At 44.3% G+C, this 12,835-nt stretch overlaps 2 protein-coding genes across 3 annotated transcripts in view; one reads left to right on the forward strand and one right to left on the reverse strand.

Moving 5' to 3' along the window:
- The window catches only part of PPAT (phosphoribosyl pyrophosphate amidotransferase), a 71,629-nt gene extending 62,201 nt beyond the window's left edge, over positions 1-9,428 (reverse strand). The window contains exons 1-2 of one of the 2 annotated variants that reach the window (XM_085897001.1): positions 9,001-9,428; positions 2,916-2,982 (exon numbers count right to left, since the gene is read on the reverse strand). In XM_085897001.1, the coding sequence (XP_085753127.1) occupies positions 2,916-2,982; positions 9,001-9,149 (216 nt within the window). In that variant the 5' untranslated portion in view covers positions 9,150-9,428. Of the gene's footprint in view, positions 1-2,915; positions 2,983-3,308; positions 3,398-9,000 lie in introns of those variants that run through there. The other variant, XM_085897002.1, reaches the window with a different exon arrangement.
- Positions 9,429-9,447: 19 nt separating this feature from the next.
- Positions 9,448-12,835, forward strand: part of PAICS (phosphoribosylaminoimidazole carboxylase and phosphoribosylaminoimidazolesuccinocarboxamide synthase) — an 81,117-nt gene continuing 77,729 nt past the window's right edge. Inside the window, exon 1 of the mRNA XM_085897003.1 lies at positions 9,448-9,625. Within this exon, the coding sequence (XP_085753129.1) occupies positions 9,571-9,625 (55 nt within the window). The 5' untranslated portion in view covers positions 9,448-9,570. The remainder of the gene's footprint in view (positions 9,626-12,835) is intronic.

The raw sequence follows: 12,835 nt of genomic DNA on the forward strand, positions 1-12,835 counted from the left end.
CTCACCCCCACAATATTAGAGGTTTCCTGTTTCCTGTATTTTTCGTCATATCTCTGAATGGTGAAGAATCACTTTTTTTTTTTTTTTTTTTTTTTTTGTATACCTTGGTCGAGGCTCGTATGAGAGCGAACACACAACTCACAGCAAGGAGGCATGAGACAAGAGGGGCGGGAGTGGAAGGGACAAAACATTGGGGAACAGACACAGGTGAACTGTGGAAGGGAGAGGGATGGGGATGGGACGGGGAACATGGCGAGGAGAAGATGGACATTACAGGGACTTTCAGGAAGTAAAGCAGGAGAATTGAAGGAAGTGGGCTTGGGTGGATTATCGGGGGTAGAAAAGATCGAGGATTTGGATGGGGGAAGATAAGAGGTGGTGGTGAACAGCTGTTTTGAAAGCCTGGAGGGAAGAATGGGAAAGAATAGAGTGAGGAAGTTTATTCCAAAGGCGGGAAAAAAGAGGAATGAAAGAGTGAAGATGAGCAGTGATTCGTGATTTTGGTAGTTTACCAGAAGGGGGTTGTTGGCGGACCTTGAGCGCCCTGTGGAAATGTGGTTGGGACAAATCGCAGAGAGAGCAGGGGGGGCAAGGCTGGAGAGGAGTCGGTAGAAGACAGAAAGACCACCGACCAACCTGCGGTGATTGAGTGAGAGGCCCAAAGACTCAGCTTCATTGCGGGAGATGCCGATGATCTTAAATGCCCTGGTTTCGACAGCGTGAAGTCGAGAAAGGTGGGAGGCAGGAGCACCAGCCCAGAGGGGAGAGCAGTACTCCATCAGGCTACGGACAAAAGCTTTGTAAGTGGTCAGGAGCTCAAGAGGGCCGAGGAAGGACTTAGCACGACGGAGGATTCCCAGTCGGCGACTGGCTTTTGAGGCAAGGTTGGAAATGTGACTTTCCCAGGAAAGGTCATGGCAGATAGTGAGACCCATAAGCTTGAAAGAAAAGACTTCTTCCAGAGGATTGTTGAGAAAGTGGATGGGGGGGTTTTGTAAACGGTCCTTTCGAAGAGACATAGTGAGAGTGTGAGATTTGTCTGGATTGAAAGACATGTTCCACGTGTTGGACCAGTTTATGATTTTATCCAGATCTGCAGTGAGCGAAGAAGCTGCTGCTTGCCGGTCTGAGGGATGACAGATGGTACGGCAGAGGGTGGAGTCATCGGCAAAGAGAAATAGAGGATTTTCCAGAGAGTCCGAGAGATCATTGATGAAAACCAGAAAAAGAACAGGGCCCAGAACGCTACCTTGAGGAACTACAGCCTGCACAGGAAGAGGGGATGAAAGAACTCCATTTAGGGCCACACGTTGACTGCGACAGGAGAGGAAGTCTGCGAGCCATGAGTGGAGATGGCCTTGAATACCATGGGAAGAGAGTTTGGTGAGTAGGGCAGGGTGCCAGACTGTGTCAAAAGCACGTGATATGTCCAGGGATACGGCTCGGATTTCCTGTCTGGCATTGAGGACCTCCATCCATTGATGGGAGAGCAGTAGCAGCATATCCAGGGTAGAGTGACCTGGTCTGAAACCAAATTGATGATTGGAAATCAAGCCATTGGAGAAGAGGAAGGATTTAATGTCTGAAGCGATGATGGATTCCATAACCTTGTTGATGATTGGGAGAAGGCTGATTGGTCTGTAGTTACAGGGATCTGTTTTTGCACCTTTTTATGCAGGGCAGTGATGTTAGCAGATTTCCAAGCAGATGGCAGATGACCTTGGGCAAATGAGAGGGTGAATAGAACAGAGAGAGGGTGAGCAAGAGCAGAAGAGCAGGCTTTGAGGACACGTGGGCTGATGCCGCCTGGACCGGTTGCAGAATCTGACTCGAGGTTTGAAAGCAAGCTCTCCACCTTGTCAGGAGAAAAGGATACAGAGTCCAGGGACAGTTTGGTGCGACTGGGTAAAGTGGGTAGAGATAGTGATGGGTTTGGGACACAAGATTTAGCTGCAAACACCGAGTTTAGACATTCAGCTTTATCACTTGAAAGTTAAAAAAAAAAAAAGATCGGTTCAAGATCCAGATCTTCAGCAAAATCAAATCGATTCTTCCTCGTCACACATCTAACCTGTCCACCAAATTCCATCCACAACTTTTTGAGATATCCTGCTCACAGTCAGACAAACAGACAGACATGGGTGAAAACATAACCTCCATCCACCATTGGTAGTGGAGGTAGTAACACAAAGATATGAAATGGTGAACCAACTCAAGATTTAAAATCTGAGAACAAAGCATTAGGATGGCTGCATTTTTCAACCATACATTGTCTTTCACTGACTGGGTGGAAGCAGGACATATTTTTGAACCAATCATAAGCCCCTGAAAAGAGAGCTGGAGGTCGCATGGGTGGTTCAGGGAGGGATAGGTAAAATCCAGGTGGAGATGCTTTGGGACTACAAGGAAAAGGGGCAAATAGATAGTTGATGGGTATGGTGAGGTACCAATCTGTAAAAACAAATAAATAAATAACATAAAAAAGGGAGGGTATGACCGACAGAAGAGTTTTATCATTATCACTCACTTCTCGTCTCAAATAAGCTCAATTTTTCTCCAGTACGACAAAATCACGATATGCATGATGCACCATCACTAAAGAATGATGCCCAACTCCTTTAATAAAAAATAAATAAATAAAAGCAGTTTAAAAAAAAAAGATCTTAACATCGATCATTTACGAGGCAACACTTTTTTGGCAGATGTCCACTAATTTATGCAAGGCTGGAATGATTTGCGGAATGCAATTTGAACCATCCACAGAGGAAATTAGAGCAATTGTCAAGGATAGCATTTCAAGGCTTGAAATGCACTGCACGGAGAGTTTAAATTAGCTCATCCAAATGTGGTATACATATTTACCATCACAAGTTTCACGTGTTCTTTTCAACCAGAACGTGCAGGAAACCAAGTACCTTGTGAACGAAGAACTGAGAAGGAGATTTCCCATTGCTGGTCACCATCCCCACACTCTCTTGTCCCCTAAAAAAAAAAAGCAGAAACATAAATTAGGGGTTAAAGATCGGAGGCACCAATATAGATTCACAGAATTCTAATTCCGATGTGGTGTACTCTGTGACAGAGTATTGGGGCTGCCGAAGCAGTGTATTGGCAAGAGTTATACTGGGTGGTTTGCAATTGCCTTCCCAGCAGGATATCGGACAGGAATTTGTACATGGTGCCAGCAACAGCTCGCCTACTCTTCCGAAGGACACAGTGGGATCTTTAATATCAACTAAATGAAAACCGTAGATGGGACGTCCAGTTTAACGTCCATCTGAGAGACGACACACACACTGATGAATCACCCTGTCTGTAAAACACCGGGATGACAGTTTTTGGCAAGGTCGAGATTCAAACCTAGTCCATCCTGCCAGTCCATACAAATAGTAGAGTATTCACCGACATTAATGACTGACTAATCTCCAAGTTACACACTGGGAAGGGGGGGGGTGGGGGGAGGGAAAATGTATAATTTACTCAAAGCATCACACAAAGCACTGGCAGATAATAAATTAACTAAAAATGAAGAACTGCTAAGCTATTGATGACAAAACTTCTTCAATTTGATGAGTACATTATTTCAATATCAACTCTGAAACATTTGCATTTTTTGACATTTTTAAAGAAGATTCAGCTTGCCCTTTGCCCCATACAGTGAGTGCTATTATGTGGACCTTATGAGGGATTTGAGAGGCAAGGAAACCATGCGCTTGCTACATTCTTGTCATGTTTTTCTGAGGCTGGTGACCAAGGGTCACACCTAACGTTGGCTCACGTTTCGGATGGAATGGAGAGAGCACTCTCCTTATGGCCACCTTTTACCAAGAAATACCTTCCAACCTCCCCCCCCCCCCCTTGTGGCACATCAAACTTCTTCATTACTTGAAAAATGTCACTTAATTACTCAAAAATATTACAAGTCAGTTCTTTGCAAGAAATCCATGCTACACCTGCTTCTGAAGATGATTCGAATAAGAGCTTGGGGAATTATTTCTATAATTCAGAATGAGGGAGTTGCTTTTTTTTTTTGCTTATTGCTCATTTTCAGCTTTTGCAGCTTTCTTTTTGGACGGAATACAATCGATGGTTAGTTTGCTTCTCTGAAATTCCTTATATTAATAACAATTAAATTAATTTTATTAAATGTCTATGCTTTACCTAAAATAGTCTTGCATTAGCACATAATATTAAAAATTGGAGGAAATGTAAATTGTATGTTGGAATCCAAGTCACCATCCCAAATCGGGCAGAAACTCATCCTATGCCGACGAAACTGCTGACTCGTTTAGTAAATAAATTTAATCTTCCAGACATTTAGCAAATTCACAAGCCCTATATAAAGTACATTAATTAACTATGTGCAAGCAAACCAATAATTAATCAGTTAAGTGGTCCGAAGCTAAATTAGATCACCATGTTTATTCTCTTCTTCTAAACCATTATCCAAGGATAGATATTTCAACCATGATCTATAAACTTTATCTGAAACTCTCCGCGATAAACAAGCGAAGTAGAATTGATAATGCAATTGCTGAAGAACTGTTTGAGGGTTCATTCCAAGGGGTTTTTTTGGGGGGGGCACGGGGGATGTGTAGAACACCTGATTGCAAGTTTTCAATGCAACGCAATAGCTTCATGCAATTATCGTTTAGCACGTGCAACTCCTGCGACCTTAGATGTGAAGAGGCGGCACGAGGTGTTCTGAGCCACTTCAAAACAGTCTTTCGGAGATACCAGCACATGGATCAGCTAAAAACACACCGATTACATTTTTTAACAATCCATTAAAATTCCACATCTGTCAGAAAATGAGGAATTAAATCATTGGATAACTTTAAGCAGGATCTTCCATTAGCCGTGTTGCAAGGCTCTCGATCGTAAGGAGAGGAACTGTTTATGTTTATGACCTCAGTGGACATTATCAAACTACTAGATCAACAAGAGATACGGCAAGAAGTGGACGTCCCAGGATATGATCACTCCTGCTCAGGACTCATGCGTTCACATGATCCATCTACATAATCCGTTTCAAAATTCCAACAGGACTGCAAACACACTCCCTGGACCTCGATGCAGTGATTGCTTCCACAGGTGGATACACCCAGGATTGAGAATAACCTCAAGGTTGCGTCCCTATGTGAAAACATTTGCCAACGCACAGCAATACCCGATGAGGTCACAAATTAAATGGACATGGAATTATTCAGCATTTTCTCCATCAGAGGTTTGTGTACCAACTGTGCATCATGCCAATTAAATAAATCACATCAACAATCATGTGTTTGGTATTTTGTTTGTTTTTTAAGCAGAGAGTATATGTCATAAACGTCAATCACCCTTCAATTAAAGTATGAAGACATCGATATACTTGAAAGAAAGCTGATTAATTTGTTCACCAAGACGTGCACAGAGTGAGGCAACACCAAGAACCTCAATTATCTTAAGGATGCTCGGAGGGTGCCGTCACTAGTCTGAGACGGTTATATCACCCCCTTATGTACTCGGCTCTTATCCTTGGACAAAATGCTTATTCCACATTTTGTCCTTTCATTACAAGAATGCTGAAACATAAGTCGAGATAAGAGCACGTTACGGTTCCTGTTCTCACAATGCTCCTTTGAATTACTCAAGGACAATAATAATCTTTTTGCATACATTGTTCTAATTGTCGTTTTTCACAAGCAGCCAGCCAAGAGTATATTTTATCACCAAGTCTGCAAAAAACATATATAATGGCTTCTAAAAAGGCAAAGCTAATAGAAAAAGGTACGATTCCTGACATATATATGTATTTAGTGCAGTTCTGTTTGTTTGTTCCTTATACCATTTTAAACTCCTGAGCCAATTTCCCTGAAATTTACTTTATGCATTAGTAGATAACCACAAGGAAGGACTATATATATATATATATATATATATATATATATATATATATATATATATATATATATATATATATATATATATATATATATTGTTGCGAATTCGCGCCCGCCGGCGTGCGATCGGCCACATGACTCGAATCGCGGCACGTGGCCCACCGGACGGACAATTCTGTCGTGACCCTCTCGGACTAACGCTTGGAGCTAGTCACGGGTGGGCCTTTTGGCCTCACCACGATCGTGCCAATCGGCCCCCCGCGTGGGATAGGGTTGTTCGTCAAACTCGACCTACCTAAGTACCCACGCGGAGGGTAGACCGGGCGATCGCACCTCGCCGCAGGTCGACTCCGGACACGGGCCGCTTAAGCGGTCCGTTCCGTACTATCGGGATAACCGAGCGGTGTTATCGTCGGCCTCGACGGTTCCGATTAATTATCGGGCGTATTAAGCCCACGACGAACCCGTTAAGTGAAGCAAGATGGAGATTCAACCAAAGGAAAGGACGCAGCGAAACGGGGAACAATTCAACATGCAAACACTTTATTCACACAGACACAGAGCACACATATAGCAATTAAAACAATTATGCACAAAGAGCAAATGTAATAGGAAAAACAATAAAGCAACGACGACGCAGAGCTACAACCGACTAAGACCGACACACGGCAACACTTAACAGTTTTACTTCACCAGATTGGCGCCACACACACACGTTTACACAGAACCCAAAAGAAATGGAAGTCGCGACTTCCCTGAGCGTGTCGAGTCCCTCTCCGACGTCCGTCGACGGGGTCCCGCCTGGCCGCAACTCCGTGCCCGAGCGTGGTAGGCGAGTCCTCTCCGGCATGCCTCGCGCCTGCATGTGTTGGCCACTCGACGCCACGGAACGAGTGTTCGGCGCTATCCCAGCGCGGATAGAGGGGGGGGGACCTGGATGGCCAAAGTCGGGAGAGGGGAATGGCGGGCGCTCCTTCCCGCCAGCGGGGTCTTACAACTGCCCCACAAAACACCCGGCCAGCGGCCACCAGGATGAGCGGGCCGGAAGACGAGAGCAACCACGAAGCAAGAGCATCTACCAAGCAAGAGCATCGACCAAGCAAGAGCATCAACAAAACTGCTTCGCCCGTCTCCGACTTTTATATCTTCGGAGCTCCGCCCTGTTGCTCCGCCCCGTTCTTTGCTCCACCCCCCTTCGAGGCGCTTCGAGAAAGGTCTTGAAGAGGGGCGTTCCTCCTCCCTGGCCGCGTCACACCGCGCGTCCACCAATCGAGCGCCAGCTGCCCCCCCCTCGCTTCTCTCCCCTCACACCAAGCGCGGAGAAGAATAGCGCAAAAAGCCCACCGAGCGTCCTCGTTGGTTTTTATTTGAAATAAAAGATAGAGAAAGAAAAACGACTATCTCAAAGGGTCGCAGCCCGAATGAATCACATTTATTCCCTCTAAACAACGGGTTTGGGGCTAACTACACATGTACTTACAGAGATATCTCACCTACGGGACCTGAATGGTGGTTTGCGAATTTCCACAGCCGTAACAATATATATATATATATATATATATATATATATATATATATATATATATATATATATATATACATATATATATATATATATATATATATATATATATATATATATATATAGATATATACATATATACATGTATATATACATGTATATTAGAACCACCAATTTGAAAATTTTCTGGACCAATATGAATTGATGAAATTTTTTCGAAGAATTTCTTCTTCAGAAGCAGTGAACTGATATAATCCAAACTGGAGTGCTTATTATTTGCAAAGAGAAGCTTCTATTATCTACATTACAACTACAACGGCACTCGGTGGAGCGCATACCTCCGCCAGGTTGAACAGTTTACGTTTTGTATCTCACTGATGGGCTGGATCTGCAGCATCGGGACTTGAACCAAAATCCAATCAGCTTGTTCTTGTCACCTACTCAACTCGTTCACAAAATTTTGTCCATGTTCGTGCATAACTTTTTAAATAGATTGTGCTATACCGTTGGACCCTGCTATTCACAGGGGGATACGTTCCTGAAAATTGGAGTGAATGTCGGGGCATTGTGTGTTTTTTTTAAAGACATGGTCCAGAACAGATCAGGACACAACATAACAAATGGAACAGGAGGAGAAAGGGGAAACAACAACAGCAGGGTGTAGGGAAAAGGTACACAGAGATGGACAAACGAGGTAATGATGATGGGTGGAGGAGAACACAATGGGTGAGCAATGTGGACACATTTTTGGGAGGGCTGAGGGTGTGCCTTCATGGGCGTGGAAAAGATCATGGTTTTTGGATGGAGGATGGTCGGAGATGGTGGTTCACGGCTGTCTTGAAGACCTATTCATATAATGGTTCGGCGGAAATGTCACCGCATCTGAAATTGTTCCGAAAATGGAGATTTTTTTCACATCAAGCGCTCGTGTCCGATGCATCATGAGCCTCTTGTTGGCTCAGTGGTTAGGGTGGTGGCTTGGGATCCTAGGGTCCTGAGTCCAAGCCTCGTCGGCCGCTGAATTAATACACCAGGGGGTTGACTCAGCCCGTCATCCTTCCGAGGTCGGCGAAACGAGCACCAGTTCCAGCGTGTGTACTGGTAGAGGGGCACTGCATCAGCGACACAGTCGCGCTTCAAGAAATGATAGCTACCCCGGCAGCTTGGCTGCCACACAACCACCGCCACCACCGATGGATCATGATCATGGAGTCTGCTCGAACAACCCAGTGGGTTCATCATCAGGAGGTTAATAGTGGAGTGTTCTGAACCTGGAAAGCGTGACGTCATCGTGAAAATAATAAATTAAATCACTCGAGAAAATAGCATTCACATACCCACTACCTATACACTGCCCAATTAAAAAAAAAAAAAAAAAACAGCTCCCTTGAAGTTGCAGGAGCCGTGACGTAAAACAGAGGGCGGGCCTCAGGAGACCACGTGGTTAGATATTTGAATTATTTCAACAAGCGCTTCGTTGAATGTCGTCGTCGTCTCAAAGAACACAACCGATGTGCGAGACACTCACTCACTCACTCACTCACTCACTCACTCACTCACTCACTCACTCACTCACTCACTCACTCACTCACTCACCGATGCTGTAGCGCCGTCAGCCCCAGAGTGATAACGTGCGCGACATCCAGATCCCCGGGCGACTGTCCGCTGGACACGCAGCCGAACACGCCGCACGCTTCCCTCATGTCGCCGGCAGACCTTGACCGAACATCGATGGACTCCGCCATGGCTGGATCTCACCGAGCCGTGCCTCACGCTTGTCCGCGACGCACGACACCGACCGTGCTTGTACAGCCCACGTTGTCTCGTACGCAGCACGGACAGGTCGGGCTTGAGCAGACATATATCACAAGGGGGCGCGCCGGATCTCCGAGGGACAATCGACTCCCTCCCGCCGCTTGGAGTTGCTTAGTTAGTTAGTTAGTTAGTCAATCGTTGATGAACTAAACTTTTGGTTTCACCTTTCACCAGGAGTGTGTTCAGTTACCAGGTTTCTAAGCAAGCGCTCGCCGAGTGGTTTCGGCACTCGAGTAACTATTCCGTTAATAACCGTTGATAAGGAACGGCTGGCTTGGCAAGCGCTAGCGAGCTGCTTGGTAAACGAGCTGCTTGGTAAACGAGCTGCTTGGTAAACGAGCTGCTTGGTAAATGGGCTGTTTGGTAAACGAGCTGCAACCCATGACGGAGTCCATCGATGTTAAAGGTAACTGGACACACCCCCGGACAGGGGCAAATCCAGGAATTAGGGGGGGGGGGTCCAAATAACAGAAAATTATAAATTTTCCAAATAAAGTACTGTGAGCTGTTCGTGGTTTATTGTTTATGAGGTACTGTATTGATACCGTTTTTTTTTTTTGAGGTTTCTGGCCTTTTTTGTGGCACACTTTCGTGGGAGGAGTTCTGGGTGACCAGGGAACCCCTGGGTTTGCCACTGCTGGATGTATCGACAGCTAACACAACATAAAAAAACAAGGGCAAAAGGACAATTTTTCATGATTAAATATTTAATGTTTTAATTATATATATATATATATATATATATATATATATATATATATATATATACTGTTAGTAATGGAAACAGACCTTGCTCAGTTTTCAACTCGTTCTTTTACTTTTTAAATTGTACATAAACTCAGAGGTGATCTTCAGTTTACCAAAGTGTACGTGTACTTGTCATATAACTTTAAAGTGGACATGTACATTTCATACAACTTTAAAGTGGACATGTACATGTCATATAACTTTAAAGAGTACATGTACATTTCATACAACTTTAAAGTGTACATATACATTTCATTAACTTTAAAGTGAACATATACATTTCATTAACCTTAAAGTGGACATGTACATTTCATTAACTTTAAAGTAGACATGTACATTTCATTAACTTTAAAGTGGACATGTACATTTCATATAACTTTAAAGTGTACAAGTACATTTCATATAACTTTAAAGTGTACATGTACATTTCATTAACTTTAAAGTGTACATGAACATTTCATTAACTTTAAAGTGTACATGTACATTTCATATAACTTTAAAGTGTACAAGTACATTTCATATAACTTTAAAGTGTACATGTACATTTCATTAACTTTAAAGTGGACATGTACATTTCATTAAGATTAAAGTGTACAAGTACATTTCATATAACCTTAAGGTGGACATGCACATTTCACATAACTGCCGCCGCTAGCTTGTACTATAAGGAAATGGTACGAACCTGACTCCTCTCATGTACAGATATTTCTATTAGTTCCTATTCGCAAAGTTTTGGGTGAGGAGAATGAAAGGACTGTGCGAGGAATGCTTTTACCTCAGTGTTGCCCATGCAAAAAGGAAATTGTACTCGTAATACCCTCTGCAACTCCACCAGGTGGCACTACACAGTACACATTTACAGAGAGAATTAACACCCGCTCCCACCCCCCACACCCCCGCATGGGGCCGCGGCCACAAAGCCCATGTTAATCCCCACACAAAGTTGAATTTGTACACAAAGTTTGGAGTTTGCAGATTAAAAGATGTGGCTGTGCATAAGGAACAAGGAGAGAGAGAGAGAGAGAGAGAGAGAGAGAGAGAGAGAGAGAGAGAGAGAGAGAGAGAGAGAGAGAGAGAGAGAGAGAGAGAGAGAGAGAGAGAGAGAGAGAGAGAGAGAGAGAGAGAGAGAGAGAGAGAGAGAGAGAGAGAGAGAGAGAGATATATATATATATATATATATATATATATATATATATATATATATATATATATATATATATATATATATATATATATATATATAGTTAGAAATCTGGCAGCCATTTGCACACAACAGCCAGAGTCCCTGCAATTCAGTTATTTCGATAAGTATGTTTTTATATAGTTAGGGTCCCATCCCTATGTCTAATGGGTGATTAAGTGTATGTGCGCTGCGAGTTATTTATTTAGTGAGAATTTATATACAACAACAACAACAACAACATCCTCTTTCGCTCCTGCCACCATCGGCCTTCCTCACGAGCATGCGTGCCGAGCACAGACGTGGGCGGGGCTTCCATCGCCTCAGATGGGAGACCCGCTCCAAAAAAGGGCATGGCGTGTTTCCTCTGCCCAATGAGCGAAGGGCAAGCATCGCACGTGCACCCCAGACAAATGGAAGCCAGAACGCCCAGGAAAAGAGGAATGTCTCGAGTAAGCGACAAAAGGAGAGAGAATCGAGTGGTGCGCGAGAGAAGGCTGTTAGTCGGACACCCCCTGTGTTCTGGCCTGCTGGGCGCTCCTTGTCGTGGTCATCGGTCTTCATCCCTGGTCTTCTCCTCGGCGCTTGGTGCGAAGCTGACCGTGCGGGTTCGAGTCCCACCGTGGTGGTTTGTGTTGGAGCGTCCGACTTCCCCACTAAGAATCCCGGGCTCCACAGGGGCAGGTTGGCAAGCCACACGATGCGGCCAGGTACACCATGGAACTGTCCCCCCAGCTGAACTATCCTCCTCGGCTGGAGGACCGAATAAAGATCCGGTGGGATCCATTTCTTTTTGGGTGTGTGTGTGTGTGTGTGTGTGTGTGTGTGTGTGTGTGTGTGTGTGTGTGTGTGTGTGTGTGTGTGTGTGTGTGTGTGTGTGTGCCCAGTCTTTAAGTAGAAATGGCATAAGTGCCTTGCATCATTAACCTCCGCCATCGAAGATCGGAGGTTACTGTTTTCACCCCTTTCTGTTTGTTTGTTTGTTTGTTTGTTTGTGAACAGTATTGCGGAAAAAACTCCTGGACGGATTTCGACAAAACTTGGTGCGGGGATTAGGTATGGTCCAAGGACCATGCCACTATATTTTGGACTTGGTCCAAAATCCAATATGGCCGCTGTGGCGGCCATTTTGAAAAAATATTTGAATTTTTTTTTTTTGCATTTCTACATGTTTTCTATGATTTCCAACCCCCCCCCCTCCAAAAAAAATGTTGGAGAAAAGAACTATAACTCTGTCAGCACTGTTGACGTCATATTTAATGAATAAGATATAAGGTTCACTTGAGTGACCCAGCAGTATTGGCGGCGGAGGTTTTTCACTCTACCGAGTGCTCCCCCTCGAGTTGTACATTTGATTTATATTCAGTGTAACTCTGCTCTTTTCTCCCTCTCCCCATTATAAATAAACCCCGTGTTACATGTACCAGCTCGTTGCCTGTCGTTTCTGTCATTGACCCAGCACGGTGCGGGCTTGGGAAATAGGGAGGCCGTTTGTGCCGTAAATTGTTCATTTGGTCCGGCAGGCTTTGGTAATTCCTGCTCGGTTACGCCGGATCCGAGTCGGTAACAGTGACTCGGTTCGGACAAAGTTTCTGAGGGTGTGGCTTCCCCGGTAATTCGATGGCGTGGGTACTGAGGTAAATTGAAATTAGACAATTAACCCTACCCGACGCCGTCGAAATATTGGCG

Source organism: Eptatretus burgeri, chromosome 10, assembly GCF_056783735.1.
Source record: "Eptatretus burgeri isolate ZD-2024b chromosome 10, Ebu_testis_v1, whole genome shotgun sequence".
Lineage (NCBI taxonomy): Eukaryota > Metazoa > Chordata > Myxini > Myxiniformes > Myxinidae > Eptatretus > Eptatretus burgeri.